The sequence below is a fragment of the Brienomyrus brachyistius genome, chromosome 22 (genome assembly GCF_023856365.1).
Source record: "Brienomyrus brachyistius isolate T26 chromosome 22, BBRACH_0.4, whole genome shotgun sequence".
Lineage (NCBI taxonomy): Eukaryota > Metazoa > Chordata > Actinopteri > Osteoglossiformes > Mormyridae > Brienomyrus > Brienomyrus brachyistius.
Window position 1 is genome coordinate 1,473,341 of NC_064554.1, and position 14,529 is coordinate 1,487,869.

At 38.9% G+C, this 14,529-nt stretch overlaps 2 protein-coding genes and 1 long non-coding RNA gene across 7 annotated transcripts in view; 1 reads left to right on the forward strand and 2 right to left on the reverse strand.

The window, feature by feature from the left end:
- Nucleotides 1–14,529, reverse strand: part of LOC125717851 (transmembrane channel-like protein 6) — a 46,743-nt gene that overhangs the window by 7,417 nt on the left and 24,797 nt on the right. The gene's annotated exons all lie outside the window — the stretch shown is intronic.
- Nucleotides 1–14,529, forward strand: part of LOC125717888 (uncharacterized) — a 35,225-nt gene that overhangs the window by 7,366 nt on the left and 13,330 nt on the right. The gene's annotated exons all lie outside the window — the stretch shown is intronic.
- Nucleotides 1,218–7,833, reverse strand: LOC125717864 (uncharacterized). Of its 5 annotated transcripts, XM_048991213.1 has the most exons (6): nucleotides 6,655–7,833; nucleotides 5,637–5,654; nucleotides 4,833–4,950; nucleotides 4,130–4,289; nucleotides 3,612–3,782; nucleotides 1,218–2,931 (listed from the first exon to the last, which is right to left on the reverse strand). In XM_048991213.1, exons 3-6 carry the CDS (start codon nucleotides 4,850–4,852, stop codon nucleotides 2,248–2,250), a joined length of 1,035 nt encoding a protein of 344 aa, XP_048847170.1. In that variant the 5' UTR covers nucleotides 4,853–4,950; nucleotides 5,637–5,654; nucleotides 6,655–7,833; the 3' UTR covers nucleotides 1,218–2,247. The 5 variants fall into 5 exon arrangements, with proteins under 5 accessions (XP_048847170.1, XP_048847172.1, XP_048847173.1 ...); XM_048991215.1 differs by lacking the exon at nucleotides 5,637–5,654; XM_048991216.1 differs by lacking the exon at nucleotides 4,833–4,950 and having other exon boundaries at nucleotides 6,655–7,831.

Genomic DNA, 14,529 nt, shown 5'->3' on the forward strand with positions numbered 1-14,529 from the left:
CCCGACGTTCCCTCCCGTCACTCCCGCTCCTTTTGTCCCACCTGTTCCCTCTGTTCCGCCCTTTCTAGTCTGTCTCTCGGCATTCCCTGCCCTTTGTCATGTCCTGTCTTGCGTCTTGTCCCTTGCCTTGTTCTGCGTCTCCGTCTTGTTCCCGGTCCTTCGTTGATGGTTCTGTTTTTTTGGTTCCAGGTCCCAGTTCCCGTGTCCCGTCTGTCGCCTCCTCCCTGGCGCGCCCGGTGAAGCGCACCTTTGGGGGGGAGTTCTGTCATGACCTGCTCGTCTGCTCCTCATGTGTGCCACGCCCACTGCTTACCCACGTGTGCTTCCCTGATTGTATCCAGCCCCGTCTGATTATGTTGCTCAGTCCTGTCCTATTTAAGACCTGGTCTTGCTTGTCTCCCCTGTCTGTCATTGATGTTACTGATGTTAGTGAATGTTCGTGTTCCGTGTTCCTTAATAAACCCCAGTTTGCCCCGTTTTCTGCCTGCCTGCTCGTTCCTGATCGCTCGCGCTGCCTGAGCGATCTCCCGTTCAGCACGTCCCGTGACATATATACTGCTGTTATCAGGTTTAAATAAAATAATATATTTTGGACAGAATCCTTGATTCACATGTAATTCTAAATCGCACCAATTGTAGATGAGATTTAGCTTCATGATTTATCCTGGATCTGATACATTAAGTGATTTCTTCCATTTAGACCTGGTGCAGCCTGTAAGTTCTTTTCTTTGGATACGGTGCAGGATCTCATTCCTCCTGTTTGATTCACATAGTTCCACTATTTATGCAGATTGTTCATAAATGTCATTTTTATTTTTCCCAGTGCAGGCTGATGATGTCAGCACATGTGTATAAGCAAAAAGCCACATGAATTCCGATCTGAGCATTCACATTCAGGTCGCATGGCCACGAATCGGATACGTATGCGATTTAGTACCACATATGAAATGTGAACGCTCAGATCGGAATTCATGTGGCTTTTTGCTTATACACATACACTGACATCAGCCTGCACCGGCAGGCTCGTATCCACACATCTCTTGGTGCAGCAGTTCCAGTTGTATACATTGTGCAGTCTCCCAGATCTGTTGTTTCACATGACCTACTATTTCCCAATCCAGTCCTCGGAGACCCACAGCTGGTCCATGTTTTTGCTCAGTGACCCCCCCCCCTCACCAATACTGTGGGATACTTTAAATTAGGACCCATGGCAAACATTAACTGAATAAATAGTTCAGTTTATTAAAACTGCATAGACAGAATTGGGCTCTTTGAAACGTATATTTTTAAAAAGCACTAATCAAAGCAGAAATAGAAAACAAAGACATGACATCATTGAGAACAAATTGATTGAGAAAGTCATAAAAAAATTAGAGTGATAAACAAGCATTTGCGAAATATGATATATACCTCGGCACGGCCCACAGTCTACGAGGTGAGTGTAATACAAACGTAATACAAATGGCAGAGTCAAAACACAAGCCAAGTTCAATTAGACAAAAGTCAAGGAAAAATCTTATATTCAGGTGAGGCAGAGTGTGGATGCTTGGACAGGGAACAGGTGTTACAGGCCATTTAAGGTACCTTATTCTTAATAAGTGCTAATAGGAAAAGCAGCTGTGGTTTCTAATAAAGGGCATAAAACTGGATTTCACTAATAGCTTAAGTAAGGACTGTATTGATTATGTCATACTGTATCTATGGCAACAAGGTTCAATTTGTCACTGGCTACTTGGACCACATTAATATCAGACAACCGAACCATGATGTTTCTCATTAAAACCCCAGTTGGACCAGAGTTCCTTTGGTTTATTGTTCAATGGGAAAAATCCATTTTTGCATGCAAGGCTAATGCTTTATGGGACAATCTGACAAACACTGTCCTTTTGATATTTTTCCCACAGAAAGATCACCAGGGATGAAACTCCTTAGCGTCAAACACAGAAACATCATTGAACCTGATTAAAACACCTAAAGCAGTATTAAACTTGCTTTGTTTGAATATACATAAGTTGAAATTTGAGTTTACAATTTGCACATGCTGGAAGGTGTACATCACTGGTCCTGATGTTTGTCTCCCATTAAGAAAGTAACTGCATTTTATTACTTGACTTTTTTTGTATGTAGTTGGTTTATAGAAAAGAAAAAAAAAAGCACTTGAAATCAAAATGCAGTAAGATAATTATTTGAAAACCATCAGTGACTTGATACGAGATTAGGGAGTTACAGTGTATCACAGTTGTGCTATTATGGATTATAAAATGTGGTCACTGGGATTACATTGAAATTGTGTTCGTTCAGATGGTCTCTCAGTCTTTGTTTTCGGTGTCCACGCAATGTCCTTAGACTAGGCATTAATCTGGCATTCAGCTGCTGTGCTTCCTCATTAACAGTGATCTCTCCATTTAGAAGATTACTGATAGCCTCACATTCAGCACAATTGCCATAATTCCAGGATGCCTTATCTTGGCCTGCTGTGGCTGGTGGTGAAAATGTAACATTTTGAAATATGTTTTGGCACAATGAACATGGCAGCAGTGGTGTGTACATGTGACTGTAATTCTCTCCCTCCCTTACACGGCACACTTGATAAGCCATAGAGTACACTGCATCTGGCAGCCTGATTGACCTATGATGCTCGGCAGCCAAACACACAGCATGGGTCACGTTGTCATTCCATGTCTCAATGCAGGCCAGACAAATGAAAATTCTCGTTGCCTTCCTCCCTTTGCAGCTCACGGAAGCGCCAAAGTAGTTCTGGGTTTTCTGACCACCCCTCTGAAAATAGGAGCAGCTCACGACAGTCGCCCCAAAACAAAAGTCATTTCCACAGAAATTACCCTCACTTCTGCGAATGATCATGTCATCATTTAGTTTCTGCAGCACTTCCAGAATGGCAGTAACACTTCGGTCCCCCGTTGTTTCAACAACCTCGGGAAGATATTAGAGGGTTTTATAAAACATGCTTTTCTGGATGTGATACATTTCTCACTTACCAATAGATTATTATCATTATTGTTATTGTTGTTGTTGTTATTATTTTAATTATTATTATCCCTTTCCAAAGTAAAGAAAATACATTTCACTGGTTTTGATTGAGATATTAGAATTTAGAGATCAATTGTCATTGTTGACACACAACAATTAAATGTGTCCTCTGCATTTAACCCATATGTGACAAGGTGACATAGCAGGGGGCAGCTAATTCAGCGCCCGGGGAGCAGTGCTTGAGGGTGGTACCTTGCTCAGGATACCTCAGTGGTGCCTTACTGGTTGGGGATTCGAATCTGCAGTCTTTCAATTACAAATGCGCTTCCCTGACCATTAACAGTATAATACAACCACATACTAAATGTGGCCAGTGAGCACTCTTAATATGCAGTTTAATCATATGTTATTCCTTTACATATATAGAGAACAAAACCTAAAAAGCAATTTGAGTTGGTATGAAATTAAAAGTTATTTTTCATAATAAAATATAATTACACTTTTGTTCCTTAAAGCAGATCATGCTAACAAAAAATGCATGTTCAGTTTATTATATCCTTAAGAACTGTTAACATGTTAAAGACTGTATAGGAGTAAGTCAGAGATTATTCTGGATCTCTTACCACTTCCAACAGTACTGAGAAAGGAGGTCTACGGGGCAACTGGGTTTCATACAATTGGAACACATCTGGAAACTTCTCAAACAGTTTTGAGTGAAGGTCTGTTTCTAGAATATCTCTTGGATTAATGGGTGGTTTGTTAATATAGCCGATGAAGAAGATGCTGTGTAGAATCTGGCAGGAAAGCAAAAGACGACCATTACATCTGTCTTGGAGTAGACAGCTTTCTCCATCTACAACTTTAATCCATCTACATGATTCAATCCTCACTCACTCACTAGGTAAGAAACTGAATTATTTCATAAGAATCATTTGCTTAAGTTTAGATTCAGTGGTATAATTCAGTTAAAGCACAAAATCAGTATTATCACATTTAATAGAAGCATGTGCAAATCAAATATACAACTAAATTATTGAACAGCTTTAGTTTAAGATGAAGGTTGAAGTATTAAAAAATCATTTTAGCAATCACAGGGTTCTGTGGTAAATTGTTAAAATGACAGTTTCAGGAGGTGACTCACCTCTTTAATGTAGCGTCTTCCCCTCTCTTGGCTGAGATTTGTCTTTGTCATCACTGATTTAATGAATTTCAGAGATTCTTTGATAAACACTTTGCTGCTATTCAGCAGGTTCTGTCTTATCTTCATGTCATTCGGTACTAATGGTTTCATTCCCTGAAAACTGAAAAAAGGTCACATTATATGATAGGCCGAGGTCTCAGACAGCCATTATGAAGTCTGAGGTTGAGAACACAAGGCAAATGTTTCAAGCCAGCATGTCAAACAGCAATCTACAACTATTATGTAGTACTTTATTACAATAACTACTTATTTTAATACTCAAATTATAAAACAGGCTGTGCAGAACATTTTTGATGACACAGGGTCAGATTTTGTTAATGTACACTTTTCTGTGAGGTACAAAAATCTCCATGGTTATGAATTTTATATAAAACTAGTAACATTGTGTGTATTACAGCATATTCCATATATTAAGTACCATCTACTTACTCGTATTAACCTAGATAAGTTGTGCAGGGCTGGGGCACAGCCTGAATGGGATGCTAGTCTATCACAGGGCACATACACATAGTAGGCAATTAAGAGACACGAATTAGGCTAATTAGGGCCTACAAAACTCTCTCTCGATTCGAACCCTCAAGCCTGGAGATGTGCGTTCAGAGTGGGTGCATTTTTAAAGATCATAATTCCAAAATCAAACCACCTTTGCCTGTCTGTTAACATGTCCTATACATTCAAAATGTTATGCATTCAAAATCCATCCATCCATCCATTTTCCAAACCGCTTATCCTACTGGGTCGTGGGGGGTCTGGAGCCTATCCTGGAAGCAATGGGCACGAGGCAGGGAACAACTCAGAATGGGGGGCCAGCCCATCACAGGGCACACTCACACACCATTCACACCTATGGGCAGTTTAGCAACTCCAATTAGCCTCAGCATGTTTTTGGACTGTGGGGGGAAACCAGAGTACCTGGAGGAAACCCCATGACGACATGGGGAGAACATGCAAACTCCACACATGTAACCCAGGCAAGACTCGAACCCAGATCCCAGAGGTGTGAGGCAACAGTGTTAACCACTGCACCACCATGCCACCCCAACTTACTTCCAAATATATTTTAATATACTTTAATGTGGTTTGCAAAACTTTTCACTGGTGTTATCACATTATAAGACATTAAGTTGATCATATTTTTTTTCTATTATCATTGTCAGTATCTGTGTCTGTCTTTAATGACAATTATAAGATACAAGATATAATAAGATACTATTAATAATTAAATATTTAATAAAAAAAACTTAACTATACTATAACACAAATGGTTTTTATTTTATTTGATAAAAAAGGGCAATATTAACTGAGAAAATATTAACAAAGATCTAATCCCCATATTAATTAGCTTTTTAATTGTTCTAATCATTCATGAAATTAGCATTAGTTACTGGTGTCATGGATATGGTGCAGTGGCATTCTGAGTAAAATGAAATATTTTTTAATGACTGACCTATGGGGGCAAGGTGACCTGAGAAAGGAAAAACAGAAAAATCAAACAAATCATGAGGTAAATATATTATTAAAACACACTGTGTGAATTGACATCCGCAGCTGTGACTAATATTTTAAGTGTGTTTTAAAAACCCTGCAGCCTATGTGGCGTTGTTTCCTACTCCAAATGGAGAATAACCCATATATTACTGTACAAACAATTCACAAATAATCGGTCTGGTCGAGGCAAAACGCCAGATAAATGGTTACGTTGATACGATTAAAAGAATCGTCGAATATGAGTTTGGGGTGTAATAGTTTGCCGTAATATATGGAATGTGATCAAGGGAATTACCGTATACGCATAAACCACTTTGGTTTATTCCCATGTAAATATATTCCTATTCTGTGGTTTTGCTCAGACAATTTATAATACAAAAGATTTTTTAGGCAGTCAAAGAAAATGATTATACCTATTTTTCTGGACATTGAATGAATTGTAGCACTGAAGTGACCGTAGGACAGCGCAGCGGTGTGGGCTGGTGCCAACCATATGAATAGTTCGCTGTGATCGCCATGCACTGTAATGTCTTGTATTGAATTGTAATGTTGTAATAAAACAAAGATTTCTCCTGTTCTCAAAAAAGCTACTGAAATTTTGTGGAATGGCTTGATGAACACCGCTCCGGTCCCCAAACCACTCCTGACGGGCACCTCAGTCATTCCGTGTATTTGTTCATTTTTTACCACCATCTCAATTAATTAATTAACGAAAATTCTTACATGAACCGATGGGGTATTGATTGGCCAAACATGGTGTGATAGTGGTCGAATTAAGAAATACACCGATATATATAATTTTTGCTACAAATATTAGGGTGAGTTTTAGGTTTTGAAATGGTTAAACTAACACACTTTGACACACATCTTAGAAGTTTTACAAAAGCATGAAGATCATTTAAACATAATTTTCTTTAACTGCCTAAAACTATTGCACACTGCTGCATGTATTTTTAAAATATATAGGTCTATATTACCTTAAAGGATTTCTTAATTGTCGCGTTCCCTTTTCCTCAGACGATTCCGCCTGTACTGTAAGTGGAAATATGAAACGGGGCGAAACATCCGTGTTACTACGGACTGTATAGTACGGCCACTCCGCGTCGCAAAGTAGAATAATTCCAATGCGTTGGTTTTTCTGGTTTAAGGTTTCATGTAAAGGATTTAACTGGGGTCCAAGTAGCGTTAGCTGCAGAATCTCCGTTGTGATTTTTAACTTCTTTTTGTAGAAAAAAAATCATTTTATAGTAGACTTGAAAATGTAATAGACAAAAATGCTTCTTGTGTGTTTTTATGTAAATACAATTTTCAAAATTACAGTTTTTCTTGATTGATTTGGAACATTTCTCAAATGAAAATTAACATTTGTAAAACAGGTGTAATCCCCACACCATAATGTCACTTCTGCACGAGAACATCATTTTCCACACAAATTAATTAACATTTTTGTACGTATATGCAAATAGTTTGTACAATTGCCATCATTTGGCACAATTTTCAGTTGCTTCGGTCTCGTTGGTGAAAATTAATTGTTTCCCACTGTAACAATTTTATACCCAAAACTATATATGTATGTGATCATTGTGTTAGCCAAACTTTTGAAATGATTTAAAAACATATATTCCATAAATTGCAGTGATATGGCACTGTCGTGTTTTTGGCTCCCACAATACATGCGTTTATTTTCTTTTTGTTGTCTTTGTGTTACATAGCGCTGTCATTTTTTTGTTTGCTGTTGTACCAGGTGCAGTGTTGTCCTCAACATGCAGCAAGCTGTAAAACTGAAGATTGTCCTGGAGTTCAAACCCAACATCTCGTGGGGTGTAGATGAGAACAAATAGGGAGCTTCTTTGACACCTATTCATTGAATTCTATAGGCAGTTGTACTCTCATATTAAGCCAGATCTCAGCGCTTAGCAGCTTGCTCACATTTTGCTCAGTTTCCATGCTCCCAAATAGGAGGGTGTCAGGAGATGGACTTTGGTGAAAGTTGCTTGTCTGGGAAGAGCTTCACGCATCTCAAACATGGCGGTTTCGGGTTGTACTGAGATGCGATTAGGGGTGCGTTTCCCAAACAAAGACGGAAGTTAGCATTAAAGATTCATCGTAGTTCAAACTTATGGAAGATTATAAGCACAAAAATTCAAATGGCAATTCATTTTGCAATTGTCAATTCAATATTCAACCAGAGCATGCATTTGTCATTTCAATATTTGATCTGTGCATGTAATTTGAAAATATATTTTGCAATCGGCAATTCAATGTGCAAAGTGCCTATGAAATCCTTAAATAATTTCATAATGTTTTGAATAAAAAATAGAATGACAATTCACTGAATTGCATTTCGTTTTGCCATGGGCTTTTTGCCTCTTTATTCAAATGGAAATTCATTTGGCAATTGTCAATTCAATATTCAATCAGAGCATGCATTTGTCATTTCAATATTTAATCTGTGCATGTAATTTGAAAATACATTCTGCAATCGGCATTTCAATGTGCAAAGTGCTTATGAAATCCGTAATTCATTTAAAAATATTTTGAATAACAAATAGAATAACAAATCACTGAATTGCATTTCGTTTTGCCATGGGCTTTTTGCCTCTTTATTCAAATGGAAATGGCGTCCCCGGGAATTGCATTGCATGTTGGGGAGAAAACTCAATTTGCAATTCCCAACTGTCAGACCGCTCATCAAGGTGGACCTTCATTAACGACGTCACTTCCTTGTTTAGGGCCTCGCTACCATTCAACGGATTTGTTCGTTTAGTTAGAATGAGTAATGGCGGCAGAAGAGCTTGCAGTAAATATTTCTGCCTTAGCAGATGACATGGAAATTAATCGGGTATCAGCAGTAGATGCGTTTGATAGGTTGTTTGTGTTGTCACAGAGGGTAACCAACTGCGTGACTCGATGTAACGCCTGAGCTACATTAGTTTGCACCCTTCTCGTATCAAGTCCAGTTAAGATTGTAAGTTCCTCTACCCTCTGTGACAACACAAACAACCTATCAAACGCATCTACTGCTGATACCCGATTAATTTCCATGTCATCTGCTAAGGCAGAAATATTTACTGCAAGCTCTTCTGCCGCCATTACTCATTCTAACTTTTTTTTTTTACGTTTTAAAGAACTTTATTTAGAGCAAAACAATTACAAACTCAAACAAACAGTTACTTATAAAAGTCTACATAACAATATATCACACCTCCTGTGGTTTTACATCGAAATCAAAAGCATGTTATTGCAATGATATAATCAGCATGTCACAATCAAATAAGGAAAAGTGCAACTAGTTATAATTATTACAAATAATAAAAATAATAATAAATAATAAAAAAATAATAATAAAGAAGATAAAGGGGGTTTACTCATTCTAACTAAACGAACAAATCCGTTGAATGGTAGCGAGGCCCTAAACAAGGAAGTGACGTCGTTAATGAAGGTCCACCTTGATGAGCGGTCTGACAGTTGGGAATTGCAAATTGAGTTTTCTCCCCAACATGCAATGCAATTCCCGGGGACGCCATTGCCATTTGAATAAAGAGGCAAAAAGCCCATGGCAAAACGAAATGCAATTCAGTGATTTGTTATTCTATTTGTTATTCAAAATATTATGAAATTATTTAAGGATTTCATAGGCACTTTGCACATTGAATTGCCGATTGCAAAATATATTTTCAAATTACATGCACAGATTAAATATTGAAATGACAAATGCATGCTCTGGTTGAATATTGAATTGACAATTGCAAAATGAATTGCCATTTGAATTTTTGTGCTTATAATCTTCCATAGAAACTAACCAACATCCGAACTACAACTGTTTCCCAAAACCGTCGTATCACAGTAGATTGAAGCACATTAGTTCGAACTACCGTAGATCAAATTACACAGTTTAACGACTATGGTTTTGGGAAACACCTGCAACGCACTTACATAGTTCAAACCATGCAAGCTGCTAAATTACGTAGTAACTATGGTGTTAGGAAACGCACCCCAATTCTGTATTTGAGCTCGGATTGGCGAGCCGTGGTGAGCTCATCTCTCTTTCCAGCGACTGAGGCGCATCAACATCTGTTCCTTCTGTACTGCTGCTGTATTCACTGGGGTTCTGCGACGGTTGATCTAAGATCAGGGTGAAACTTGGATGAAGGATCTTCTGGGCCTCTATTTTTGTAACGAAGAATGTGAAATGTGGCAGAGTGCACAAAGTTAGGGAGGAGCACAGACAGGCTACAGTTAGCAACTAAACACACAGCACACACCACATTTTACAGTTTTCACGGTGTATGTTATGAAGTTTTTTTTCAATTGCTACAATACTTTCTACAAAACTGAAGTCACTTTCTCAAAACTCTTTGCACCGTCTAAAGAACCAACACTCTTCTGCAAATGCAGTTCACCCACCAAAACAATTAACACTGTATTACACCCAAGCAAATGGGCTACAGGACGTTAACAACAGACAGCGTTACATTAAATATAAAATAGATCATCAGTAAAGGATCATCTGTAAAAATTCATTTTTCAAAAACCATCCATCCATCCATTTTCCAAACCGCTTATCCTACTGGGTCGCGAGAGGTCCGGAGCCTATCCCGGAAGCAATGGGCACGAGGCAGGGAACAACCCAGGATGGGGGGTCAGCCCATCGCAGGGCATATATATATATATATATATATATATATATATATATATATATATATATATATATATATATATATACACACACACACAGATACGCACAATGTTGATAGTAATATAGCAAACTGTAGTCATTCAGTTTTGAACGTATTTTTAACAGTTTTGATAACAGTATGTAAGCATGTGCAAAATGGCCTCTAAATGCATAAAGTTTTGATGCTGGTGAATTTTAACTAAGAAAGGAATGCATGAATTTTGAAACATACAGTCACTGAATGCATTTTAAGAACATGAGAACATAAGAACTATATAAACGAGAGGAGGCCATTCGGCCCATCAAGCTCGCTTGGGGAGAACTAAACTAATAGCTCAGAGTCGATAAAATCTTATCTAGCTCTGATTTAAAGGAACCCAAGGATTCAGCTTGCACTACATTATCAGGAAGACTATTCCATACTCTGACTACGCGCTGTGTAAAGAAGTGCTTCCTTAAATCCAGCTTGAAATGTTCTCCCGCTAATTTCCACCTATGGCCACGAGTTCGTATATTTAAACTAATGCTGAAGTAACTATTTGGTTGAACAGCATCCAAACCTGTTAGAATCTTATATACCTGGATCATGTCCCCCCTCAGTCTCCTTTGCTTGAGACTGAACAGATTTAGCTCAAGTAACCTTTCCTCGTATGACATTCCTCTAAGACCAGGAATCATTTTTGTGGCTCTACGCTGCACCTTTTCTAAGGCCACAATGTCCTTTTTAAGATATGGTGACCAAACCTGCACACAATATTCTAGGTGAGGTCTCACCAAGGAATTGTATAATCTTAGCATTACCTCCCTTGACTTAAACTCCACATACCTGGAGATATACCCCAGCATCCTATTGGCCTTTTTTATTGCTTCCCCACACTGGCGAGAATGGGACATGGAAGCATCAAGATACACACCAAGGTCTTTCTCATGATCAGCTACCTTTATTTCAGTGACACCCATGAAATACCTGTACTTTATATTTCTGCTCCCTAGATGGAGTACCTTACATTTATCGACGTTAAATTTCATCTGCCAGGTATCGGCCCAGTCACTAATTAAATCAAGATCCCGCTGTAGCTGCTGAGCCGCTAATTCAGTATCTGCTACACCACCCACCTTGGTGTCATCTGCAAATTTCACCAGTTTACTGTATATATTGGTATCCATATCATTTATGTAAATTAGGAACAATAGTGGTCCTATAATCGAACCCTGCGGTACCCCACTATGAACGCAGGCCCACTGTGACATTGTGCCTCTTATAACTACTCGCTGTTTCCTATCTGTTAACCAGTTATCAATCCAGGTTGCTACAGTACCTAAAATACCTGTTGCTTTGAGTTTAGGTAGGAGCCTCTTGTGGGGGACAACATCAAAAGCCTTTTGGAAATCTAAGTAGATGACATCATAGGCCTTCTTATCATCAACTTCCTGAGTAGCTTCCTCAAAAAACTCCAACAGATTTGTTAAACAGGATCTACCTCTCCTAAATCCATGCTGGCTATCCCGCAAAATGTTATTGGAGTCCAGGTAATCTACCATTTCCTCTTTGATTATAGCCTCCATAACTTTACCAGTTATACAAGTTAGACTGATTGGCCTATAGTTAGACAAATTACTTCTATCCCCTTTTTTGAAAATGGGCGTTATGAAGGCGTGCTTCCAATCAGAAGGTACCACACCTTCAGATAAGGATTTTTGAAACAGTAAAGTTAGGGGTCGACAAATAATATCCCTCATCTCTTTCAACACTATAGGTAAGATGCCATCATGTGATTTATTTATTTTGAGCTTAGCTAGGCTTTGCAAAATATCTGCTTCAGTTATATATATATTAGCTATTTTGTATGAAAGCAATGAGAAATGGTTTACAGCTTAGATGTTATGGCAACTGTGACAAGAGTTTTGATAAAGTCACTTCAGTACCGAATAATGTATCTTAGCCATTGAGACTAACTGTAAGTGCTTCCCATCCTGTGTTTGTTATTCCAGTCATTAAGGTCATTTTCGCAATGTTGCCCTTTAACTGCCTTCATCCGCTCATTCAATTTGGATCCCTTGAGATCCTGTTTATTTCCAGATATTGTTCAAGTTAAATGAAACGCCTTTTTTGGTGAATAACTCTTGACTACGCTTCCTTCCTCCCGCTCAACATAATACGATTTATTCACTTGAACTGAAAATGACTTACAGTTCCCTTCATGGTGAAAAGGTAACACAAAAAACCGTATTGAAGGATGTCGGTTTTCTTTTTCTTCTGCAGCGTATTGCTGCCATAATGACAAAATAAAATTTGCCCTGTTTTTCACTGTAACAAGACAAATGTTCTGCTCACTATACCTCCAGGGAACAGCCCAGGGATGGGTGCCAACCCATCACAGGGCACACTCACACACACCTACAGGCAAATTGGTAACCCCAATAAGCCTCAGCATGTTTTTGGACTGCAGTGGGAAACTGTAGTACCCAGAGGAAACCCCACGATGACACAGGGAGAGCATGTAAACTCCACACTTGGAACCCTGGTGGAGACCCGAACCCAGGTGCCAGAGGTGTGAGGCAACAGTACCAACCACTGCACACTGTGCTGCCCCCAATTGGTAACCATGTTGTTTTTTTTAAGTGTTTTGAACATTATAGCTCAATTTGACAAGATATAAATGGTTTAGAAACATCATACATGAAAAATACATTAAAAAGGAGAATCATTTGTAACTTGGACAATTTATTCAGTGCAAATTTAATATAAAGAAGCTTGAGCCCAAGTGATTGAAATTAGGGAAAAGTCGTTAAATGATGAATTGTTACAATGCGTGGTTACTTGTGGAAGAAAAAATTCTCTCTGAACAACCCTCCTATAATTTACCTCTGGGAGAAAAATAATAAATTCTGTGACTCAAAATTGGTAAAGTAAAATTCTGTTTAATAGCAGGATAATGCAAATCAGTGGGATTTGCACCCACAAACAAAAACAATTCACCGTTTTCAGCACTCCTTTGCATGGTGTTCTTTAAAAGGACTGATTATCGTACAATGTGACTTGCATACAATTTCCTCATCCCTTCTCATGACCCCTTGCCTTTGTTCTCTCTCTCTCTCTCTCTCTCTCTCTATATATATATATATATATCCGCATAACACTATTTGATTAAGTAATCTACTCTTACACATTGTTTATACTATGGTACTTGTGACACTATGACTTTAAATGCTTCATTTTAATAAGCTCAAACTTTCACATGCAAGATTCTTCCCACCCATTATCTCATACCTCTGTTCACTGTTATCACAACAACCCTAACCCTCCCACCGCAAATCTGTGTTTATTTCCTTTCTAACTGCCAGATGCATCCTGTTTTTCCCCCTACTACTAACTCACGCACACGCCCTCGTCCACAAGGACAAAGGCTTGGAGGGAACACCAACCTCACGCTGCACGCAACCCCATATCACCTTCAGTTTCTCTTTCACACTCACAAAAATCAAGCAAAATGCAACTCAGTTCTACAAAAATAAATCATTTACCCACCTATCTAACCCTAACCCACACCTTCCTGACTCCTTCTCAACCTTGGAATCTCATATATATTACGAACATTATATGCTCAAAAACTATGTTAAGAAAGGATGTTTATGTTTCAGGCTATTTTTTAACCAAATTAAATTGGATTCAACATTATTGTCATTGTACAGGTACAACAAAATACAGTTTAGCATTTAACCACAAAGTGCAATTAATAGAGTAAGATGCAATAGACAGTGGGTGTAAATACAAGGGAGAGTATATAGACATAAAGACTGATAAGTTTGTATAGACATCCATCCATCCATCCATCCATTTTCCAAACCGCTTATCCTTCTGGGTCACAGGGGGTCTGGAGCCTATCCCGTAAGCCATGGGCACAGAACAACCCAGGACGAGGGGCCAGCCCATCACAGGGCACACTCACACATGCACTTCAACAGGCAACTTCCATCCATCCATCCATCCATTTTCCAAGCCGCTTATCCTACTGGGTCGCGGGAGGTCCGGAGCCTATCCCGGAAGCAATGGGCACGAGGCTGGGAACAACCCAGGATGGGGGGCCAGCCCATCACAGGGCACACTCACACATGCACTTCAACAGGCAACTTAACAACACCAATTAGCCTCAGCATGTCTTCGGACCATGGG